The following is a 25056-nucleotide window of genomic DNA, read 5'->3' as shown; positions in this document are numbered from 1 at the left end:
AAGTTGTGCAACTGTTCCTGTAAACCGCCTTCGTTAATTTACAAATGTTCTAGCCTATTAGCCATTTTTACATAGTTTCAAAGTCTTCCACGTGAATGAATGTAAAAATAGCTGATTTGTCAAATTGTCTGTACTTTTGCTGGCCGTAGTAGGCTATGTTGCTCAACTTGCCCCTAGTAAAAACGAACAATTGTTGTTGCTCAACTTACCCATGGTGCTACACAGCTTGCCCCATGGTGTTGCACAACTTGCCCCGAAAAAATAATCCGGGGCAAGTTGTGCAATCGTTACTTAAACTTGAATACAGTGAAAAATAATAAATAAAACCAAGCAGTTTTTGTCTAAAAACTTGGTTTATTAGCATGTTTTTGAAATGCAATACTTGAGTCTTCGAAAAAGTTAGTAAAATAAAAAAAAAATAGATTTAAAAAAAACCTGCTAAACTTGCCCCGCCTTCCCCCAACAAATAAACTTCCATTCATTTTGTTAGCAAACAAGACAAAACTGCTAAAACACCCAAAAATCCCTAAATCATCAAATTCCCTAAACTTGTCCCTAAAAGTGGTTAAAAGTCCCAATTTAGGGACAAATTCCCGTAAAATGAGAGCACTGTCAGTAACCTGCAGCAACAAGAGTTTCATTGAAGGGACTTTTCGAAAATTCAGTGATGTTGCCAAGCAAGCTACATAATAATATCATAGATATCTTACATTATAAGATATCTATGATAATATTTCATGAAAACTACAAATGCAATAATTATTTCGAGAGACAGTGTTGCCAAACATCACCAGACGAAACAATATCACGTCATTTTATTTTTCAGCAACTTATACCAAGCAAATTCCCAAAACGCAACTTTCATAAAATCTTTGTTCTCGGACTGGGAAAGCTTCTTGCAGAGCTTAACCCTGTCAGTTTCGCATACGTGTTGTAAAGGTTTTGAACAGGTTTTGAATCACTGACACAAGCCTAGTCACCTAGATTGACGAAGTGAAGTACTATCCCATTATTGAAGTCCTGTTGCCAGGAATTCGCATGCGGATGCCATTGAGGGGGCGGATGCCCCCCTACACTCAATTTTTCTGTGGATGGAAGACAATGGTGCCTTTTGCAGTCATGTAAGTTACTGCACATTTTGCATATTAACAATTTCTGCTATTCGCTTTTAGCCTCATTATAACCTTTCAATTTTGCCTTAAAATAGTAATATTCACGATATTCTGTATCACAATAGGTTACATCATTATAACATACCATGATGTCCTTCCGTGCAACTGTTCTTTGTATATCGGACACTTTGTATCATTACTCGATAATGAGCCGATAGATGAACATTATTGCTGCCGTATATCTTATCTTAAAACTTTAAAAAAATTAGTCTTTCAGCCACAAAAGTGTCCTTTTTTCATAATCCTGCCACCCCAGTCAAAAATCGTTCCGAGCCCCTGCTTTTACAACTTCAAATTCACGATGTTCCCTGACTAATCTGGAAGGCTACTAGGGAGCAGGCGGTCTTTTGTACCGTATCATCATTCAAGACCTTCAATTCCATTAGGTGGCTTGAAGAAAGTGCAGTTGTTGTTGATGTGGTTTGCGGTCTGTTCCTCAATAGCCTACCACATTCACAAGTAAACGAAGAAGCAGGTAGGCACTTTAATAACGTAGGCTATTTCACTGCACCAAAGCAGTAACGCAATCATGCGTGACTATTTTTCGCAAATCAGCTGATTGCAGTCATGTGACATCAGCACGTGTTATTGTGAGAGCTCTTCGCGAAAGTGTTTTGATATAGAGCCATAGAGGAGTGGGAATGACTGGATTGACGCGGGAATGGATCAGCTTTTCGAGGATTTTGAACGGGACTGAAAGGAGGGTTATCGGACGATAGCTCCGTGGCAGCACTATGGTGGTAGGCTTGCCAGATTGGCCCTTTTTTAGAGGCAGTTGGCGCAAAAAAAGATTGTTTGGCCCCTTGGCCCTTTGTTTTCAATATTTGGCTCTTTTTAGAAGCAGTTGGCACATACTATCAAACTATCTATTTAAATAAATATCTTTCAGAAATTGAGACTGAAAAGTGTTATTACGACTTTTTAGACAGCGTTTAGCTGACAATGTTTATGCCAATGCCAAAGATTCGAGTGGAAACTCTGTAGAAGATGAAGATTTGGAATTGTTCTTGTAGAATGTAGAAGGCTGTGTTGTTGTAATATTGTGACGTTATTAACGTTGTTAACGTTATTATGTATTATTAACAACGTTATTAATGTTATTGAACAATTTGGCTGTTTTTTACCCAGTTTGGCCCTTTTTCGACATTGTTTGGCTCTTTTTCTCAAAGACTAACTGACAACCCTGCTCCGTGGGTCCTTTTGTGGTTTGTGAGGCTTAGGGATCGCAACTACTAAAGCTCTTCTCCAGATTTTTGGGTTTGCGAGGTGTGCAAGCAGGAAGAAAGCTAGAAGAAACTAACTCAATCTTTTAAGATAATATTTTATCGATTCATATTTGTTTGGTTTTGTCTTGTTTTTCTGTTGTTGGTGCCAAATTTGTGTGTTAACTTTCGGCTATCATTCTCTACATGTTAGCGCCAGTAATGAAAAATAAAATTTAATTGAATTGTCTGCTTGTTATACAAAATCAGGTCATTCCTTAGTTCAAGTCGACTGTGGGCGAGTGACAAGAATTCTTTCTTTCTTTGACAAGATCAACGTTCTTTACCTTTCTTTAGCATACTTTGTTTTCTTGCAGTTGATCTGTGTTGCTTGCATAATTGATTCGGACAATTAAGCCACTGGAGGTAGAAAAAGACAGAATTGCATGATGGATTTAGCCTACTAACAAGTAACAACATGTTTATTTGAATCAACACATCACATAAAATTGTTTTTCAATGATTTCTGATTCTTGCTCATCAGCATTTGAGGTAGACTCCTCATTCCTTTTAACCAAGTTTTAGCGGTCTTTTTTTCCAACAAAACTGGCGAGATCATCAAAAAGGTCTTCCTCCTCTCAAAGGAAGTTTTACCAAGTTTTCGGTGCAAGCCTCAATCCAGACCTCAATCACTTTTCCCTACGAAACCTCATCCCATGTGTTGTCGGCTTTGTGCAGGGATATGTAGAGAAGGGGATATAAAGGCTCGCAGCGATTGCCTTATTCTCATGACACTACCAGGGCGGTAACTTGCAGTGCTTTAAACAATGTGGTTCTTTCTAAAATCGTAGAAAGTTTTGTAGTGCAGCTGGTACAATGAGCTACAGAAGACAGTTAGCAAATGTTACGTAGAGCATATTCAAAGAATACTTGTCTACAAAGACAGTTGAAAAGTTACCAGTAAGCTGTTTTTTTTAAACAAAGCCTTTGCAGTTTGCAGTAGGCTAGATGTAAAGCAAGTATATGAGGAGTTGAATTAACAAGCAACCATGAGCATGCTGTGAATATCCAGGCCTGATGCTAATAGCGCAATGCAAGTTATCATAACAAGATTTATGAAACTACTATCGGTGCCAATTGTCATTTTACGATAAACACAGATTATTTACAATAAACAAAAGCTCTTCTATTGTCAGACGTAATAAAAGCCTTCGTATCCCCTTCTTTAGATATCCCTGGCTTTGTGTTCCTCGACATTGATGTGTTTTGCATGACACTATCACTTTGTGAGCAATTCTACTTTTTTTTAAACCATAAATAATGAAAGTGCACCACGAAATTTCAAAAACTCTATTTTTCTGAAAATTATGTTGAAATGAATTATTTTTGCAGATGCTTCTGGCAGCTTTCAGAAAAGAATGGGATAAAAACGCGATATCATTAGGCTATCAAACAACGTTGTAAGATAAAAACTTGTAAGAAATTCAGGCTGTAGCGAAATTTATTTTCCGGTGTAGGGCAGCATTGCAATGTGAGAGTCGAGAATCTGAGATTGTGAAAGAATTTAAGAAATGCAAACTGTGATTTATGAAAGAAGTGTTTTATTGGGAGTTCTTATTCTAAATGGAGTACTGTTGTCGACTGGTTCACAGCTTGGTGTTGTTAATGTGGTTTACACCTAGGCCCGTAACTAGGAGGGGGCGAAGCACCCCTTGGAAAAATGATGTTAATTAGCTTTGTTCACAGACTTTTCAATTTTACAGTATACCCGATTTTCTTGTGTTGTTTAATTGTACATAAACATTGTGTGTTTAATGGTATGGTTGAATAATGAATATTGTGTTAAACAGATAAACTCGATATTTATTACTGGTTAGATCCAGAGTGGCCTACACCAGTTTGCAACTAAGCTAACCAGAGTGATAGTCGATCAGTCTCCAGAATACTGTGCAGTTGACTGCCACTATGTGTTATTAAAGTACCGGATAACCACCTTGGCATAGTATAGATTCTTAAATGCTTCTAATAGAAGCCTTCTATACTTGCTAACTTGCAGTTTATAAAGTCTGCTGTTTTTGCCTTAAAATACTTTGCGTATTCGGATGCAACCTAGTTCGTACCCTAAAAAGATCAAGAGAAAAAATTAAAAAAAAGTTGAAGTCGCTGATCGCAGTTTCCGCAAACATTTTAAAATTTTCCCTCTGAAACAATCAAGAGAAAAAATAGCACAAAGCTGAAGTCGCTGATTGCAGTTTCCGCAAACAAACAAAAACTCTCAGGATCATTACCGAAAATTTTAAAATGTTTGCGGAAACTGCGATCAGCGACTTCGGCAAACTTTTAGAATCATTTCCGGAAATTTTTAAATGTTTGCAAAAAAACGGAAACTGCGGAAAAACGGAAACTGCGATCAGCGACTTAGGCTTTGTTCTATTTTTTCTCTTGATCTTTTCAATTTTTTTGTTTGCGGAAACTCCGATCAGTGACTTTGGCTGTTTTAATTTTTTCTCTCGATCTTTTCCTAACCCTAACCCTTTTAAAATGTTTGCGGAAACTGCGATCAGCGACTTGGGCAAACTCTTAGGATCATTATCGAAAATTTAAAAATGTTTGCGGAAACTGCGGAAAAACGGAAACTGCGATCAGCGACTTCGGCTTTGTTGTATTTTTTTCAGTTTGTTTGTTTGCGGAAACTCCGAACAGCGATTTCGGCTTTTTTAAATTTTTCTCTTGATCTTTTCATGGTACGAACTTTTCAGGGTTTGAACTAGGTTGCACCCGCGTATTCTGCCTTTATGCTTCCTTATGAAGCGTGATTCAGTTACTACATAGTGGTGATGGATACAAGACTGTGAATGTAATTTAATTGAGACTTTTTTGATCATTAACCTATAATGTTTTGTAGGATTTGTATTATATGTATGTCAACCTGGTTTAAGTGCATAAAATGAATTCAAAACGTTCTTTGAAGCCTAAAGCAAAAGCCAAAACAGTGGAGTTTAAACGAAAATGGCTAAAAGATAAAGTGGACAGTGCAAAAGCTACATATGATGACACCCTTGCTGCCTTCAAACAGAGATTAGATGATGTGGTTGCAAAGGTAGTTCAAGCATTTTCAAGTCGTTAGTTTTATTTGCACTGTGTGTGCTAAAAACTATATACATTTTAATATCTATCTTAAAAGAAAAAAAAGTTTTTGTAGTGTTTCTGGTGGTTTGATTAAATGAATGACAATGTCTTGTCAGTAATGTGACACAGTTATCATTGTTTAATGTAGTAGAAACAAAATGTCTGATTGAGAAAGTGCCGTACATCAGGGCCATGTTAGCACCATCTTAGGCCCCCAAAATCCCCTAGTGGGCCTCTATGTTTAGTGGTGGATCTTAAAAATAGGACAAAAAAGCGTTCGGTTAAAGTGCCCCTGACAGGTTGGATCCAAGTTTAGTAACTTTTTTAAGCATTTCCTAGCGCTGAATTATGCTTAGCGAAATTTTTATTCTTAACCTCGAAGCTCGACTGGTTAGGGCGTAATTTATATCAAACGACGGCTATGCAGCGCCACCACAGGCGAAACTCCATATTTCACTGCTCTGGGACGACTTTGGTGGTGTGACGTCATCCTAAGTGGGCATCGTTAGCGACGAATAAAACAAATGTTTTCTAGATGTAATCGGTGGATCACAGTTTAGTCAGAGTTGGTACAAGCGGTTGCTTTTTTCAAAGATTTATTGTTTTTGCAGTTAATAAAACTGTATATACTGGATATGTTCCTACAAAACCTAAAATATACTTGAAGTGAAAAATGAAAAAATTGTACGAATCATCATTCATATTCACTATTCATAAATAAATAAAATTTCTTTCACTCTCTCATCATATGCCTTCATTTGGCCATTGAAATCCTGTGTAACGGCCAATTGGACTAGGAAAATTGTTTCGGATTCGCCAAACAATGCATGACAGCAGCACAATCCGATTGTTGCTTCTGAGAGCATTACCTTGTACGTATCCACTCCAATACAAGCAAGTAGGCAAATAACCGATACTGCCTGCAAGGAAATAAAATCACTTCTTTTAATGTGCATTCTTTAGCGTTTAGGGCAGTGGTTCCCAACCTTTTTTGGTGTTGGGGCCGAGTTTCAAACTTCAGAGTACGTATGGAGCCGCATGAAAACACTCAAGCAATTATAACGAAAATATTAAAGCATGAAAGCATGTACCAACGAATAATAACACTAACAAGAAAAATAACACAGATCAATTTAATGTCCAACTTGGCATTGGCTTTGAGCCAAGTTTGTCAAAGCGAGGCGCAATTGCAGAGGATGCAGCAGCTGCTTGAGGTGGTCATCGGTCAACCGATTGCGATATTTAGTTTTGATTCTGATCATTTTGCTGAAAAGTGCTTCACATACGTAAGTTGATCCAAGTACAGAGGCGTTTTTCTGGGCATTGGTTTTCAAGTTGGGATACTTTCCCTCTGGAACTCGACTCCAAAATTCAAGTAGGTCTTCACTTTGAAATAATTGTTTGAGCTCGATATCTGACTGCATGTCTAGCAACTCCAACTGAAAATTATCAGAAGCAGTAGCCACATTAACTGCAATAGGATTTTCAAACATCTTCATCATTGGCAAAATAAATTCATTCCGTTGATGCGGCGGTTGAACTCATCAAGCAAGTTACTGATGAGTCTGCTGTATGCTTCAAATGATCCATTGGTTCGATGGTCAGATAGCGTTGGGAAATGTGTTGTAACACCACCTGCAAGCTGCGTTTTCCTTCAGATTTATTACTAACCTTGAACATATTTGCTTATTCCGTGCCAACTTAAGAGATTCCAACTTTCTTTTCCTTGATTCTCCTTGGTAGCCATCATATTTTGTAGAATGAGTTTTGTACTGCCTCTCAATGTTAAAAATTTTTACACTACTTATCACCACAAGACATAGAAGGCAATGCGCTTTGTTGTCTACCTCAATTTGAAAATACTTTTCTTCCCAAGCGCTTTGAAAGACCCGATTCTCCTGCTGAAGAGTACGTGCTTTTTTTGAAGGCTGCTCTGACATAATTTTTAGCTGAATATACTAAAACTTAAGCGAATGGCTGATTATAATATTATACTATCACAGTTTTATAGCGGCAATAACTTACTGCTTTTCTCAGTCTGTTTTATAGGACCTACCAAAATTTTTACACGTTTTGAGGTGTGTTGAGCATCACACTATATCAACCTAATTATTTCACTTAATGGTTTATGATTCACAATAAGAAGACAATGGGCTGGTTTTGTTTTAGAGTTCCAGTGGGCCATTCACAACAGTATAAAGTAGGCTACAAGGTGTAAGATGAAAAGTTCACTGACAGTGCAACCTCTACGACACCACGACAATGCAGTTTGTTAACAATTTTGACTTCGTAAACAATTTTGACAAGTCAAAAAATAATCGCCTAATTATTACAAATAGAGTTTTTATATTTTTTGCGGGATTTTCAGGGGTCAATGAGAGCCGCAAGAAGGCTAGTTTGGAGCCGCATGCGGCTCTAAGAGCCGCGGTTGGGAATCACTGGTTTAGGGTATTCTTAGCCTATTGTAGCATCCTTGTAAACTCGTTTGAAATGTCTCCGCTTTCTTCTTTCGGTTTATTGGTTTTTCTCCAGTTCTTCCTGCTTCTCATAAAAAAAGGTCCTCATAACTGCAGAATGTAAGTGTGCCTCAAAATCGGTCAAATTTGTAACAACTAGATGCGTCTTCAAATACTCTTTCGTTCGTGGCACTTTATGGCAACATACACATTCATTGGGCTGGGGCATAGACTCGCACTTGTGGCAAACGCACCAGCTAGAGTGCTGGTTGTGGCAAACGCACCATCATAACAAAATCATCTTCAGTGAAGTGAAGACAACATATAGACCTACGACTAGTTTTGTATCGCCAATTCCACTTTCGAACACTTGAAGAAAACGTTGATCATTGTTTTCTCAGCACCTTGTTTTGTGAGAAAGCATGAAAAGATAGCACACAGTCTTTATTACTGACACTGTCACATAAACAGCAATTTGGAGGCATTACCTCAACCATAAATTAAGTGTACTGTTTGTGAGATACTGTTGTTGCACTGCAAATGGCTATAGCCAGATTAGGACAACTAAAAAAATTATCAAAATTGTAGCCCTACGAAACTGCAATTTCAATTGAATTGAGATGCTGTTTGATAAAAATAAACTCAACCCATTTGATCTAAACCTGATAGTAATAATAAGTTGACTTTTTCATTTCGGTAATTCTTATTTTGCACATGCTTTAGACCAGGGGTCACCAACCTTTTTTGCATACGGGCCACTTTGGCACTAAGGAGAGCTGTGGCGGGCCGCACTAATAAAATGTTAAGTAGGTTGACTCTCATGCTAGAAAAGAACGCATTTCGTACCCAGTATCCAGCGTTACAAGTTGTTCATATTTATGTTAGAATACCGCAGCAACAAAATTAATCGAACAACGCTACTGCCAGGCCAAGCTGCTTTTACAACACTTTTGACGTTTTTAACAATGCCTAATAAACGAGGCCACTTGTTTTGCGCACTTATAGCGAGGCGAGCGGTTTCATCAGAATATTCATCGCCAAGCAAGAGTGGTGTTGTCACTTCGCTTCACAAAAGATATCTTGCAATTAACAATTTCAGTAAACAAAGAAATGTTTGACACATTGCAATACAGGCAACAATAGTGACCTGCAAACATATCAGGGAAAATAGGCTCCAATCACAGGGAAAAAGAAACCAGGCACCATAAAACAAACGCTTGTGGAAATCACCGAAAAATTGTAATTCTATCGTAATTCATGAACAGTCTTCCCTCTAATAAAGCAATGAGTTGGTTTTTCATCCTTTTTGTGAGAGTTTATAAAACCGTTTTTCTTTTATTATAGACAACTGTCACTTGCGGTGCTTATCAGCGTGGCAAGAATTTGTTGATTAACAACATTTTGCAGTACTTGCTTCGGCAGTACATACACATTTACTAAAATTGGAACGATACATAGAAGATTAGCATGGCCCCTGCGCAAGGATGACACGCAAAATCGTAAAGCGTTCCATATTAAAAAAAATAAATTTTGCAGTAGGCCTAGCCTACTAAGCTAAATATTTTCATAATACAATCAGAAAAAGTCTTTAAATTTATATATAATATTTTGCCAATTTATTATAAATTGAGTTGGCACACCGACCTATTTTGCCAACAAAAACTTGCATAAAGAGAACACTGCTCGTGAAACACAATAACGGTGAAACGCACACTAGTGTTTAAATGACATTTGCAAAGTTAAAATAAGCAACCCTATGCTCACAGACAATTTAGAAATTAGAAAACAGACGTTTTAATCAACTACTGGGACAGTGTGGCTGGACATTGCATTGGTATAACTTTAAGCAACCCCCACCTAGAACTATAATTTGATTGGTCGGTCGGTGGAGTCGTATGCAAAGCTAAAATATGCTTCCCGAAAAGTATTTTTTGCCTTCGTGCTCTTTAACTCCTCAAGAAAAGTATTTTGGGTTATACTTGTATGCTGATGCCTTCCGCGGGCCGCAGCGATACAGCGTGGTGGGCCGCATGCTGCCCGCGGGCCGCCATTTGGTGACCCCTGCTTTAGACCAACAGAGTCCCACACGTTCACGTTTTGCAGTTAGTCGTACTATAACTTACCAAGTCACCACACAGCGGAATGGCCCGTTTCGGTGAGTCCGATTCGGTGAGTTCGATCCTTTAACGGGGGATTTTTTCAATTTTTTTTTTAAATTATCGGGTACCGTAGCCTAATTATCATTGCCGTTTTAGAGTTAGGGTTAGAAGATAGAAACTCACCGAATCGGACTCACCGAATAGTAGCAGACCCCCACAGAGAAAGAATGTATCCTTTCCACTTATGGTGACGTCACAGCGGTGTTGCCGTTTTTATTTTCGCAATTGAATGAGTGCCAGATTCGCCAAAAGTCAACGAAAGTTTGCAAGCATGTAACTTAGAAGCCTGTTGGTATTTTTTACGATTTGCTGGTCAGGGAAGTTTGTTAGTGTCATCTTTTTGGTATCTTAGGTAAATTTAGCGAATTTATCTATCTGTCAGAGGCACTTTAAAGCTGTAAATTTTTCGATTCAGTAGGAAAAGTTTTCGCACTCATTATTTCAGCAAAGAGTAAACTAGTAAATTAGAAAAAAATTGTAAATATGCTGACATCTGACATCCGATCTGGAAAGAAGTTTGGGAGGAACCAGAGTTTTAACAATATAAAATTTGTAAAATAAATCAACAATGTAGAACTTAAATGTTTAAAAAAGTAAAGCATGAAAGGAGGTGTGGGAGGCTTGCCCCCAAGAAAATTCTTCAAATATAATCTTGTTTCGGTCACTTTTTAGGCATTTTTAGAGCAATAATGTTTTTGTCTTATCTTGATGTAGACTTTGTATGGTAACCAATAACCATAGGTCGTTCTGTGTGAAACCAAATTCATCAAATTAAAATGGGATTTTTATAGAAGGATTGGTTTAAAATTTAAGTTAGCTTGTCATTTCCAAAAAAATCTTCACGACCACAAAAGGATCTCAATGATATATTTCTTGAAAACTTTGTATCCTGTTTATAGTGTAGCTTATCTCCTTCTAAAACTATGCGGAATAGGCCGTTTCGGTGAGTCCGATCCCTTAACGGGGGATTTTTTCATTTTTTTTTAAATTATTGGTTACCGTAGCCTAATTATCATTGCCGTTTTAGGGTTAGAGGTAAGGAACTCACCGAATAGTAGCAGACTCAAAACTATGTATGCCCAACAACACTGGCTAGGTGAATAAAATGTTGTTAAGCGAGAAAGAAAATTTTGCTAAAATGAAAAAAAAATTACATATGAAATGTTGCACATAAAATAACAAGTCGAAAAACGCTGCCTGAACTAATTATGAGTGGGCCCCTAGATAGAGGCGGGTCTCCAGCCGTTGGGAAGCAGTAATACGACCTTGCATGATTTAAGCTATTGAATCGAACTTCTGTAGCAGCTTTTATTCTTTTTTAAACAGTCAAAAAACACTAACCTGACCAAAATGAGTGGGCCCCCAAACAATCTTGAGCTTTCCCGGCTGGGGGGTGGTCAACACGGCCCTGTCCTACATCAAGATAATATGGAAAGAAAATGTAACTGGTACCGGTACTACCAGATAAGTTAACAAATTTATCACTTAACGTTTATATTTCAGACCTTTGAGAATGCTGCAAGGCTTATGGCAGAAACTGATGAAGACCGATTTCTTAAACAAGTTTTTGATGTTGGAACACAGTTGGAACAATGCAACAGTGACTTGTTTGATCTAAGCCTCATGTGTTATTCTGCTGATTCCGATGCATCAGATGGTAAATAACACCTAGCTAGGCCTATGTTATGGCTTTGTTGTATAAATGTATATACAGTCGACTCCGCTTAATTCGGACACTTTCGTTCCGCTCACTTTTGGTTTCATGGTCATGCGTAAAGGCAGACAACGCCTTAAAAATACTGTACTGTTGCGTAATAAATGAATTGCAGCTGCGCTACGGTATACTGCAGTAATTGGCACTGATCGCATAAAACGCACAAGAATTATACCTTCAGGTTAGTTGTATTGTACAGTATTTCGATACCAAGCGATTCAACTAATATATTATTGTGTAACACACATATATTATATAAGGTTAAAATAGTACAGTAATTCTTCAAATGCAATACTAAGCCATGAACCTGTGTCCGAATTAAGCGAAGAATTGTCCAAATTAACGGGAATTTTTTACATGCAAATTTTACTTTTGTTTCGTTCCCTAGCATTTTGGTCGAATAAAGCGGTTGTACGGGTTATGCGGTGTCCGAATTAAGTCGAGTCGACTGTGTGTCTTTAGAAATGAGAGAATCTACGTAATTATATTTTTAATGCATTTCTTTCCTGGTAAAGTGAATAACCAGGTCACCAGGTGTTGTACCTTCGGTTTTTAATTTTGTGGTGATGGTCCACAGAAAATATGGTTGGGAGAAAATTATTTTGTATCCACAGGTACATTACATACACTTTGTAACACAAATTTAGTTTTTTGATGTATTTTTGTGTGGTGAGTTTAAAAATTCAGTTGTTTTTTTCGTACCATTATTACTTTTTGAGATATTCAATTTTTTTGTTTCATCTGATGTAGCTGTAATTAGCAAATTGTGTTATACTCCTGCAGTAGATTTCAACTCCACATCAAGATTCCGTTTGGTTTATTGAACGCAAACGCCAGTTTAAGTTCATGAAGAAGGCTTGAAGATAAACATAACATAGTTTTTTCAAATAGTAAATGATTTAAATCAATTAAAATGTACTTTTGAGCAAGCTCTTCTTTTATGACCACTCCTATCTTGCCTTACCAAAGACCAAATGTGGTCTCCCAGCATTACATTGTCCCAGCGACCTTTACATCGTTTTTCTATTGGCTTAATATTCTGGTGAAATCTCTCACCATGTTCCTCATTGAAGTCACGAAGATTTTCTTGGAAATATCCATATGAGAACATAAACAATAAAGTTTTACAGACATGAGACAAGCCATGTTTTGGTAACATTTGATTTGTTTTTCCACCAACTCTTTGTAATTTTGGTCTCTTTTATTTATCAAAACTCCATCAACTACTCCTTGAGATGCTTGCCACTCTTCCTTTTCTGTTTCATTCATTCTTTCTTCCAAGCTTTTACACATTAGCATTGTGTTTATCTGGAAACCCACAAATATTCCTCCTTTTGTTTTGCCAACTGATGGTCTGGGAAACATTGAGCCAATTTCTTGAAAAACTTGTCTTTGAAAATCCAAAGCTTTTACAAACTGTTTTACCAAACCTCAGTTGATATTAACTGGTTGCAGTAAATGTTTTTCCCGGCTTAGAAGGTGCTCCCTAGTAATGTACATTTCTGGAGATAGTTTTCCCTTGTCGGCCGATGAATTTTCTCATAGAGCTGACCGTCAGCTCTACTACTCCACAAGCACAAAAAAGCAAGATTATTTGGTTTAACCACTCTGGAGACCAAGCAAAAATGCTAACATTTTATAGTTACCACAAACTTAAATCACTTAAACTGAGACATTTTCATTTTCTTTCATCTGTGTTGAATATGCAAGTGGAATTGACTAGGATGGGCAAAATAGAATACCGAATATAGAATAACCGGTTGTGAAGCCTAACCGGTTTCAAAATGCATATGAAGTCGGATAATTGAAACCGTTTTAACGATCGACTCCGTACCGCTCCGTCTGGTCACAACGAATTCGCTGCAGCGAAAGTAGAATTGTTTATCGATTTAGTGCAATCCGGCATAGGAAAAATGTACGAGTATCGTTGTTCGCATTAAAGAGATCTTTCTTGTCAAGCGCAATATTTTTGTGTAACTGCCACATCTGCTTCTTCAGAGAGATGTTTTTCAAGTGCAGGTTTAACTGCCACTAGTTTTGGGCGATATTGAAAAAAACAAATTAAACGATACGATACTTGAAAAAATACTCGATATTTCGATATTTTTGTTCTAATTAAGAATAGAGTTTCTCAGTCTTTGAAATTAGCGTCGGCAATAAAAATGCCGAGGCCACACGAGCGCTTGTAAGGTTAGGGTTAGTCATTCCTGCCAGTCGTTATGCTACAGCCATAGATTTGTTCCTTAGTCAATACCCTGATGGAGCTCTGCGAAAGAGGCGTGTGGATGGGTATTGGGTAGGCCTATCAAAGCACGAAAGCCGCAAAACTTGGACGCTTCATTGCGAACGGCGAAGACAGTGTAGATTTACAGCCAAGCGATGAGCCTCTTGATGTGTCTGATTCCAGTGATGACGCGACAATCTCATCTTTCGATATGTAGCATCTGATGATTCTGATTCTGACAGCTAGTTCTTTATCAAATAGACTTTGTGTTGCTCGCAGTATCCCAATTGTGCCGAAACTATGTTATTGCATACGTAATCTCGCAGGGAGCTATTAATTTGTTACCGGTACCTGGTTGAGCAATTAACGTTATTTTATGATAACTCAACGTCGCTAGATGTCGAATTAATGTAAAACAAACGTAAATTTCTTTTTTGGGCATTGTTGTTACGCAATATAACCAGCCAGGAAAATTAAATCGATTTGTGCTGACTCGAACGTTGAATCAACCCAAAATTAACTTACTTTTCCTCCCAGTGAGTTATTTACCGTGAATTACCATAACAGCGTGCGTATCGTGTTGCTCGCTTTATCGCTACTTTTGGCATTATTACATCACAACAAATCAAACAGTGTGGTCGTGATGGACTGTTCTAGTATATTTTTCGCTTTTCGTTTTACATGTTTTGGTACAATTTTTTTCGTAATAAACGTTCGAAGCAATTGCCTGAAGCAATTTCAACTTTTGCCGTTTGGCCTCGGCAACGTTTTTGTAAAGGTTTGCAGTTACGAGTTGGGGCTGTGATAGTTACAACATCGAACGAAATTGAAATAAATATCGATATTGAAAAGATATCGTACGGTATTAAAAATTTTAATTCGATATATCGCTCAAACTGCCACCAAGATGAGATCCCGTTTGACTGGTGAACATTTAAAAAGCCTAAATTTGTTACATTGCAATAAGCAATTTTGTGATGTTCATTGTTTTTGTAAAATCATTAAAATGTGTTGATGGTAAAAACGGTCAATTATTCTAGAATAGATATCTGTATTCTATATTCGGTTTCAGTATTCTAGAATAGCTAATTATTCTATTTTGCCCATCTCTAAAAATTGACAGATAATTATGTTGCCATTGTGAAGTAACACTGCTTTGAGACTTTTGGTAGAACTGTAATGCCAGTGAGTAGGATCATGATCTATTTCAAGTTCCTATTTCTGTAAGCAGTACTCTGAAGTCCTCAACAAGCAGATTTCACTCATTTAGCCTGAATTGCAATAACTCTAAATCCAGGTTTTTTAAAATCCAGATTAGGCCTACCTATCAATTCATCCAATTTTTTTAGATAGAAAATGAGGTTTTGAGCTTGTTGGTGGATATTCTGCATCAGTGCCTGCGTTTTTGCTTGTTGCTAAGTCTTCACTGAAGTACATTAATTTTCTATCTTAAATAATGAAGAATAAGTACACAGCATATAAGAAAGAATAATTGAATCCAGTTTCAGAACATATAAAATATCTGTTAGTAATTCACAGAAAAAACTAACATTTGATGGTGGATTTGGATCTGGTCAGGCTGAACTGTGAGGAACAGGTGCAATGAATGAGGATGTACTTGAATGTGTCATAGTTTTTCTTCCGCTAGTTTTGCGATACTTCGACATGTTTATTATGCAAAAGCATCATAATGATTTTGCAGGTACCAGACGAAATCGGTTAATCGAATCACCTATTTGCCAGACGTTTTGATACGATTGATTCGTTTAACCAATTTACTAAAAAAAAGGTTTATTGTGAATGGGCGTAATTGTTGGGAAGATGTCTGTGCTGACTAGGCTGCAACGCACATTACAACTGATGCTTCCTACAACTGTTTACAATTCTGGTTAAACTTTAAAGAGTTTACTAGTTCTGTGTTACATAACACTATGCTGTATGTTCCAGCCAGCAAAACTGGTCCTTTTTACATTGATTTATCATCTGCAGACGTTAAAACAATGTAAAAAAAGACCAGCTTTGCTGACTTGGCTGAGCACTTATGATCAAAGCATTTTTGTGCAAACTGCGGCAATCGGACTTCTTTTAATCTCACCGATCTCTGTGACGTCACAACGCGAACTTTGACGTTTTTGATTCAAGGGTGCTATTTTTAGCTCGTACCAGCTGTGTAGTTTTGAGTATGGATCGTGGCCTACGAAAATACTGGTATGGTAGAAAAACACGGCTCACACACATTGTTTTGAAATCGCAAAGTTTTTTTTTCGAGTCTTTTGCGCTGTCTGGTAAAATAATTAATTTGCAATGTTCTTCAACTGAACGAAACTGCACAAATGAAATTATGCACAGCATTTCACAACAGTAGGCTACTTTTTTTCAGCAATTTAAAAAAAATTCTCCAAAGTTTTCTGGTAAAAACTTTTGGACATGCTTTCCAACACTTCCCTCTTAAGCCGAAATAATTTGTCCATGTCCATTCCTTGGAAGGCCAGTCGCCGACGGATGACATCAAAAGCATTTAAACTTCTTTAGTGTGATTATTCCTTTTGTGTGCTCTTCTGTTTTAATGAAGCCCGGCTATGCGAAAATTGGTTCTTTGTAGTGCGATGTCTAGCACATAAGATTATGGCCTGGGATTACAGACGCTTGTCTTTGTTTTGAGCGCATGCGTTTGTCTCACCTTTGTTTCATTTCGCCTTTGAACATTGCAGACAATAATGCGAAGCAAAAAAGAGACATTCTTTTATTCGCTAACGGGTATAATTATACGATTAAATGAATGAAGTATGCAAACTAGAAGCAAATCCTGATGCTTTTATCCGACTTTTTCTTTTAAGCGGTATGCGCTTAACCGATGTTTTTACTTAACATCAGATTGGATTTGGTTTGGGATTTCAGGTTTTGATTCAAATAAACGATTGATACGTTTTAGCAGTATACTATTAACCGATTTCGTCTGCTCAAACTTTTGGAACTGCAAATGGAATAACTTTTCCAGAACCCATTCTGCCATCCTTCAACATTAGATCGACAGCTGCCGCAGATTCCATGTAAAAGAAATAAAAGCATTTTGCTGCTAGATTTAACATTGCCACGTGCCCAGTCAGTTCTTCAAGCAAATAAGACGCCGAGTTACAACATGGTAATGCTGACAGACACAGATCATAGCAACCATAATTGCATAAAAAGTCTGCAGTATTTGAAAAATCATATAAAATTGAAATCGACGTAACTTGAAAACGATGGATGATAGAAAAAAACTGATAACATTTTTGGAATCAGCGCTTGAAAATCATACAGACACACAAAAAGAATTAAATTGTGTTACGTAGTGATTATCACACATTTACAAGTTGTAAAATTTCGAACCCCAAAAAGGTAATTGGACTGAAAGCTGGTAAAATATTTTTATATTGTACTGGTATTATTCAATTACACCAATTTAAGAATTTTTAAACTTATGTGTTTCAGAAACCGAATTGTCTACCGGTAACTTAAAAGTTTTATATACTTAAATTCATCGACAGCTTCTATACAGAAATCAACAGCAACTTGTTTTATTTGGCAATTTGGAACTCAATCCCGTTGGAAATGAGAAAAAATTCACCTAATTCATTTAAAAAGCATAATATAAATCTTCTACTGTTGTATTACTAATGTTGATGGCTCCGGGTCTATGTACTGTAGATCTCTTATTAGTTGATGCGTATTGTGTTCATTCAAGCAACGAAGCAACTATACTGTAAACTTATGTTTCAATTTTTTTGCTTCGCTTTTTTGATTACCGTCCTTCTTTTATGTTTGATTTGTTACCTTTTCTTTTGTTGAGGGTGGCTGCTTGACTACAAAACCTTGCAGGTCACTTCGCAGCATTCTGCATGATGGTTTGTTTTATTTGACTTAGCTTTAATGAATGTGTGTTATTTATACTCGCGACAAAATAAACACCAATCAATTATTTATTACATGTTACGTATTCATAATCACATTGTAAAATTGAAAAAAAAAATGCAACTTGCAAAAAGGAAACAAGGCAATCATCCTTGTAGCCCTCATAAATATAGTTAGGTAGTTTATTATATCAGTAACAAAACAACATAAAGCAAAGGTATACCAACAAAGACTTGGACATCTAACATTACAAAATGGACAACACCTAACTCTGAAAATGCAGGAATGAGCTGCTCATGACAGTGAACATGCATTGTACTCAATCTTAATTATCAGAAAGGAACTTAGTAATGAACATGTGAACTTCAACAACGATTTAAAACTTGCATGGTACATTGTTTTGTTTGATACAAAAAAACAGTTTTTGTTTTGCAGATGAATCTGAACCCAAATTACCAATATCAGATGCAAATCATGTCGCTGAAGACTCCTCTCCAGAGTGTGCAAACCATGTCGCTGAAGACTCCTCACCAGAGTGTTCATCTTCAAGAAAATATTCCCCGATTTTTCCATCACCAGAACCAGTATGTGTGGTTAAGCTTTATACTTTGTAAAAACAATGTAATCTCACTTGGCATTCAAAATCTCACCTACATCTACATCTAAAATTTAACAACTCTGTTGCCTTGGTATTATAAATTAAATGTAGCAGCCTAGTTACCACCACCAAACAATTCTGCTCTCAATTCTCCCGAAGTTCTTTTTCATTCTCACGTTGATTGTTGGAAATTTGTATGCTCTGTGTTGTAGAATGAAAGGGAAACAGTATGGCAATTTCTTTGTTTCTGCGCAGTTCACAATGTCTGAATGTATTTCAGGAGGTAAAGACGAATGTTGAAATTTATGAGTCATCAAATAACAGTTCCACTACGGATTTGTGTTTGCCTGCAGGTAGGTTCAGAGGGTATCTTTGAAATTTTCCAATAGTTGACTCAACTTAACTAGTTTTAGATTAGTTCAACTGAATCCAGAACGCGGAATCCTGTTCATAGAGTTTTATTTAAAAAGAGAAATAGGGAAAAATCATAAAATAGATAAATTTATTGTGCAGTGAAACAAAATGATTACAAACAAGGCAAAAGTGTCAGTGCCGGATTTTTAGAATGTGGATCATGAATTGCTGGCAGTTAGCTCTGCATATCGAAACGAAAGAGATTCTGGACAAACTCAAACAAATACATAGTTTTAATTACTTGGCTCTAGATATTCGAGTAAAGTGCTATTAATGTTTAATTGAGTCGTCCGCCCGATAGCTCAGTTAGCGCGTGACTGGTGGAACGAATCAGCGGATCTAATCGATGGAATAATTTCCCGCAGCAAGACTTCAAGAATCGGAAACTTTACTCTGTCAATCTCGGTGACCGGGCCTGCGTCAGTGATTCAAAGCCTCTATATGGATGCCAAACTGACAGGATTAAGCTTTGCAAGAAGCTTTAAAAGTCCGAGGATAAAGGTTCAATCAATGAATTTAAGAAAAGCTTATTTTGAGATTTTCTTTGCTTTCGGTTTTGCTTTGGCAATAGAGCTGTTTTTGTATTTAACTTTTAAATAACGAATGCATTTTTCTCGCCTGAAAGCTGAATTCAGGAACTCATGACAACTAGATATGTTCAGTCCATCCGGTCCTTGCACGATTAGTCTTGTTTCTGTCATATTGTGTATCTTCTCCCTGTAAGGGTGTGAACTGCATTGACCCGTGTGTTTTCCATTAGAATTTTTTTGGTTTTTCAAAATCAGAAGTCAACATTACTTTAAACTAAAGGACCTGAATTCCACTTCAACCAGATTGGTCTACTTGTAACATATTTCAACAAATCTGCCTAAAAGGTTATTAAGGATTATATTAAATCGCACCTGAAATTCATGTGATAATGGTATAATTTTGATCTCATTTATAATTTTGCAAATCTGCTCATTTCGGTCACATTTTACCAAAGCTTCAAAACTCAAGTCAAAATAAGATTTTGATGTGACTTGATTTAGAAAGACGAAAAGTGCAGCCTTTTACGTTTATCTTGAATATCTTGTGATGATCATTGCACTCTTATGGAAAACAATTGTTGCACAATGCTCAAGTAATCAAAAACACAGCAGGCTTAGTGTAACTCCCGCCTGTTAGTGTTAAGCCAAATCTTGTTACCCGACTGGATTTTGAATTTTTCGGATGACTTTACACTTGGATTCGCTGTTTTGGCTTACCCATCTTCGGTGGTTGTTACATAATTCAAACGTTAAATTTGTTATATTATAATAAATACAGTAGCTCAAACTTATTTCAGGAAAAACCAGAAAAGTGTTGACAACTGGTACATGAAAGCTTTAAATCTTAAAATACAATATGAACTTACCAGTATCTGCACCAAGTTTTATTTAACGCTGTTGTTATAATCTAGTTTGTGCTTTATGCTTTTAGAATCCACTACACAACCAGCAGTCGATGGACGCTTAAGTTGTATCAATTCATCACCAGTACCGGTAGTGGTGTCTGCGTCATCGCAATCGGCCACTTCATCTACTACGTCATCATCCGCCGACAAACTGGTACCTTCCACGTCGAATCGTTTCGATTACGGTAAGGCGCCGTCCTGGTTTAGCAGTACTATTTTATTTTGCATCGTTGACCATTTATGTCACTGATGACAAACGTCATCCTGACTACAGATTGTTGCATTTAATCAATCGTTTTTTTAATCGAAATGTTACGAATATGTTCCAGTTCTGCTATTTTTTTTTATTGTAATTGTTGTATAATTTCCGATTTTGGCAGAAGACTAAGCCTTCCTACCATGCAATGGTGTTAAGCGTTCACTTTAAACAACCGTAAATTGACCAAATATCTCATTTTTGGACACCGCCACTAAATACGAGTAGTTATGGTACGTTTAATTAACCACAACAGGTACGTTTAATTAATTGCTTTGTGGCATGTGAGAATTGATGTTTTGAACACCCGCTTGCAGATTTACCACCATATTCAGAAAAAAATACCTTTGTCTCACAATCATCACCTCTTACACAACGTGTCAGTTCAGCAAAGACATCAAGAACGGATATGTCATCTAGCCCTTCTTCTGAGGTGGGTGGATGTGAAATGTCGTTGGTGGGCTGGCAACAAGCCCCTTATACGTATAACGTAGCTTTAAAGCACTGTCCTTGTGTAGTTTTTGTCTCGTTTTGCTAATTTTGCTCTGAACTGGTTTTGTTGCTGTGGTAAAATTTCAGAGTATGCAGCGTTTGGGGGCTTGCTTCAATGCTTCTCATACCTGCTCACTGCTCAGCTGGCAAGTCAGTCTCTTTTTCTTTAAATCAACCTCTGCTGATATGAATGAATAGTTAATGTAGGTGTTCTGGCGGGTCAATTGCCATCTTGATTATAATTGTAAAATTGTGATGAATTTTGTAAACGGTGAATTTGCGTTGTTCCTGTGTTCTATCTACGTGACGTGGCTTGCCTGACTACCAAGACATTTCGCCTCTGATTGTCGCTTTTTGCTGCGTGCCGGGAGCCGTTGTTTCTGGAGACCATTTGCCTTTATGTTTGGTTTCAGTATCGGTAAAGCAAGCTAGAGATACGCCAGGCCAACTCTGCGCTGTATTTAAAATTCGGATTTAAGTGTAATCGTTATTAAGAATCATAATTGTGTACAAAAATTCAGCTTTTTATCCCTACTCACTAAATCAATTCAGACTCAATAAATAAAAAAATATATACAAGATAGAAACGATTGCAAGTATGATTGAGGCAGGAAGAGGGATTGTAGGAAAGCAATGAGCGCCTACTCATGTAACCAATAGGTGGAGCATGGTCGCCCTGCTCTTCCGCCCCTATATAGCTTAAACCGTGCGAAATCTGAATTTGTAATAAGGCTTAGACTTATACCTATAGCAAGTTATGAACGTAGTCAACCTTCATTTTCAGTCAATATTCTTTCCATTGCATCACGAAAACCATCCATCTCTGCCGTCGAGTGAAAATATGTTTGAATCATTTTCCGACATGTTGGTACAAAGCAGCGAAGTAGATCTTCTTTTGTTGCACAATATCCAACGTGGGAAGAAAGTAGAATTGTTGGTGACAGATGTCAAAAATCCGAAACACTTCAGCGTCCAACCGGTTGAGTGCCACGATCAGGTTGTGGAAATGCAACAAGCAATTAAGTGAGTGCCTGGATTCGATGCGGGTCGCGGGATGACTTGACCAAAGTTTATTAAAGTGAAGTTGATTTAGTTAAAAACCTGTTTGGCTCATTTGGGAAGTTGGCCAAGTAAAGGGATTGGAAAGAAATTTTCTTATGACACTTGTCTAATGTCTAAACGTTCAAGCGGGCTATTTTTAACTTGAATCATTTAGAAACGTGGAAGACTTGATGTTTTGAAAACTCGACCATCTGACTGAGGCGTGATGCTTTCTCTTTCTGGGATAAGAATGTAATTCTTTAAAAATAAATTTGGCTCTCACTTTGCTACGATTGCTTCATGTTGCGCTTCTCTCCCAGAAAACAAGTCCCATCATTTTTACATTGATTTAACGTCCGCAGTCGTTGAATTAATGTAAAAGTGACTGATTTTGCTGTCTGGGCTGTAACTTGTCCGATATCTTTTGCAGTGTGATGTATTCAAAGGATTGGACGTCCAAGTTGCGTTTCACTGTTAGCCCAAAAGTGGGAACAATTTGTGTTTCTCTGTTCACCGATCAGTTCTGGTATCGAGCAAAGATAATTGGCAAATTAAAAGATGGCAAGTATGAAGTGAGTACAGTGTTGTTCATCATTTGTCAGTTTTGTCCTTTGTCATTTTTTTTATGCATTTTTAGACGTATTCCCTTAAAAAAAAAATTTTGCCTATTTGTTTCTGCGATAAAAATGTCCACTTATGTGGTAGCATAATATTTTTTTACACAAGAAAAATAACAGAAAAAGCACAAGCTCATTGCCTCATTCATAATTGGTCGTTTATTTAAGGTGTCAATTTTTTCCTTCCGTTACATTCTTTCATTGTTTAGATCATGTACATTGACTATGGAAACCACACTGTGGTCGAAGAAGATAGTTTACGAACAATTGTACCTCATTTTGCGAATATTCCAAAGATGTCGATCCAGTGTTCTCTACATGGGGTACGGAGATTGGTCCAGTATTTATTGTGTGGTTATTATCTTTACGTATGCAATATTTTTCTGCCGGTCTAATATTGTTACAGTTTTTGTACTCAGTTTTACTTCGCTGTGACAGTATTATGTTGCCGCAGCGTAATTATTCTTACGCATGTTTGGTGTCCAATAAGTTTTCAACATTGTTTTGAATCACCATCATCCAAATTCGGTTGTGTCCCCACTAGCGGGGGTGGCCGACTCTTTCCTTGCAGCAATTGCCTTCACTCCTATTTTCCATTTCATTCTATCCATTGCATCTCCTTCCTTTAGTCTGACTTTGTCTGCCTCATTCTTCACTTGTTTTTTCCATGTTCTTTTTAGACGTCCTTGTTTCCTTTTCCCATCCACCTTCAAAGTCAAAGCTATTCGAAGAAAACTTCCTTCCTCCCTCTTTAGTACATGTTCATACTATCTTACTTCGTTGGCCCTGGCGTTGTTCAATAGTCTCCTTCATTTCTAGCGTATCCATCAGTTCTTCAGTCTTTTTCTCCCTCCTGGTTTTTACCACACACATTGCCCTTTCCGTTCTCGGATTTACAGGTTCACTCCTCTCTAAGCACCCATGTCTCGCTGCGTACAATATTGCAGGCCGCACATAACTCCGATAGACTTTCCCTTCCAACTTCGTAAGAAATCCAGCAATTAAGTTTTCCAAAGTTTTTCGTTGGCGTATCGACCTGAAATTGGAAGTCGGACTTATCCGAGCTAGCGACACCGTCCGTTTTTTACTTACAGTGTGCATACGTTGAATCAATGTAAAAAGAACGGATTTTGCTCTGGGATGCGCCATGATTTTATTACGTTTTGATCATCGTAATTTTTGTTTTGTAGGTTGAACCAGCTGCTTGCTTGAGTGCGTCTTCAAGTACAGATCTTGATTGGACCATGAATTGCATGCATTGGTTTGACAGCCATGTCTACAACAAACGATTTGTTGGAAAGTTTCCTGATGCCCCTTTGAAAGCAGTCAACGATCCCGTGTACAGCGTGCATCTCTTCACTGTGAATAGAACTTCGGTAAGCTGGTCTATTTAAAGTAAAAACTTTAACGAGGTCATAGATTTAACAAAGAAAAAGCGGTAAAGAAAAAAACTATTTTTCTTTGTTAAATCTAGGACCATGTTAAAGCTTTTATCGGTCAATATGACGATGGAAAGAGCAGATAAACAGTGTTAGAATTTTAATAGTTGTAATTGAAATAAGAGTAAAAAGTTTTATTTCAGAAAGGTTTGTTTGAATTTACGTGTTTGCTTTGGTTTGCCAATTTCATCGTGAAAAATTACTCATTTTGAAAGGCTCAATCAACGCAATGATGTAAAACCTCTGCGACAAATCTCCAAACAGCAAAATAAGTCATTTTTATATTGATTCAACGTCTGCAGACCAGTCATTCTATTTTGGATGCCGCCAAATGTTGAAAACGAATGAAGAACAACTTGTGCAATTTGCGTTTGTCATTCATCTTCAGTCAATCATCTTTGCTTATTGTGACCCACTCGCAATTTTGTCGTCGCATTCAGGTGTTTTTCTGATCAACACGCAGATATGCCCACTTTTGCGTAATTTCAATGTTGTATTACGCAAAAAAATATTTACTTTAAGGACGGAGTCGAAACAATTTGGAATGTGGCGGAAGGATTAATATGCATGGGATTTGCTTCTCTCACTGAAAAACCAGGACACTTCCAAGACACGGATGAGCAAATAGACTTGGCCTCTGTGAGTGTTGTTATTTGATTTTGTAATGTGTTATATAAGATCTGTTCCTAAATGTTGTGTGGTGGATAGTTTGCATGAAGAATCTTCATTGAAGATGTCAACGCGAAAAAAAGAAGTTATATTATCAGCGTTTTTATATCTGGTCATTTTGTACGCCTCGTGATTATATCGGATAACC

General features: G+C 37.3%; 1 protein-coding gene and 1 pseudogene across 1 annotated transcript in view; both read left to right on the top strand.

Annotated features, from left to right (window-relative positions):
• Positions 1 to 5321: 5321 nt before the first annotated feature.
• Positions 5322 to 25056, top strand: part of LOC145788550 (uncharacterized) — a 30014-nt gene continuing 10279 nt past the window's right edge. The window contains exons 1-11 of the mRNA XM_082600310.1: positions 5322 to 5474; positions 11622 to 11775; positions 18383 to 18531; positions 18826 to 18898; positions 20421 to 20579; positions 20968 to 21083; positions 21927 to 22165; positions 22614 to 22755; positions 23010 to 23123; positions 23991 to 24176; positions 24762 to 24878. Of these exons, the coding sequence (XP_082456436.1) occupies positions 5322 to 5474; positions 11622 to 11775; positions 18383 to 18531; positions 18826 to 18898; positions 20421 to 20579; positions 20968 to 21083; positions 21927 to 22165; positions 22614 to 22755; positions 23010 to 23123; positions 23991 to 24176; positions 24762 to 24878 (1602 nt within the window). The remainder of the gene's footprint in view (positions 5475 to 11621; positions 11776 to 18382; positions 18532 to 18825; positions 18899 to 20420; positions 20580 to 20967; positions 21084 to 21926; positions 22166 to 22613; positions 22756 to 23009; positions 23124 to 23990; positions 24177 to 24761; positions 24879 to 25056) is intronic.
• LOC145765729 (U6 spliceosomal RNA) lies at positions 9381 to 9478 on the top strand (annotated as a pseudogene).

Source organism: Aplidium turbinatum, chromosome 2 (genome assembly GCF_918807975.1).
Source record: "Aplidium turbinatum chromosome 2, kaAplTurb1.1, whole genome shotgun sequence".
NCBI classification, from domain to species: domain Eukaryota; kingdom Metazoa; phylum Chordata; class Ascidiacea; order Aplousobranchia; family Polyclinidae; genus Aplidium; species Aplidium turbinatum.
This window is presented reverse-complemented; position numbering and strand designations above follow the sequence as displayed.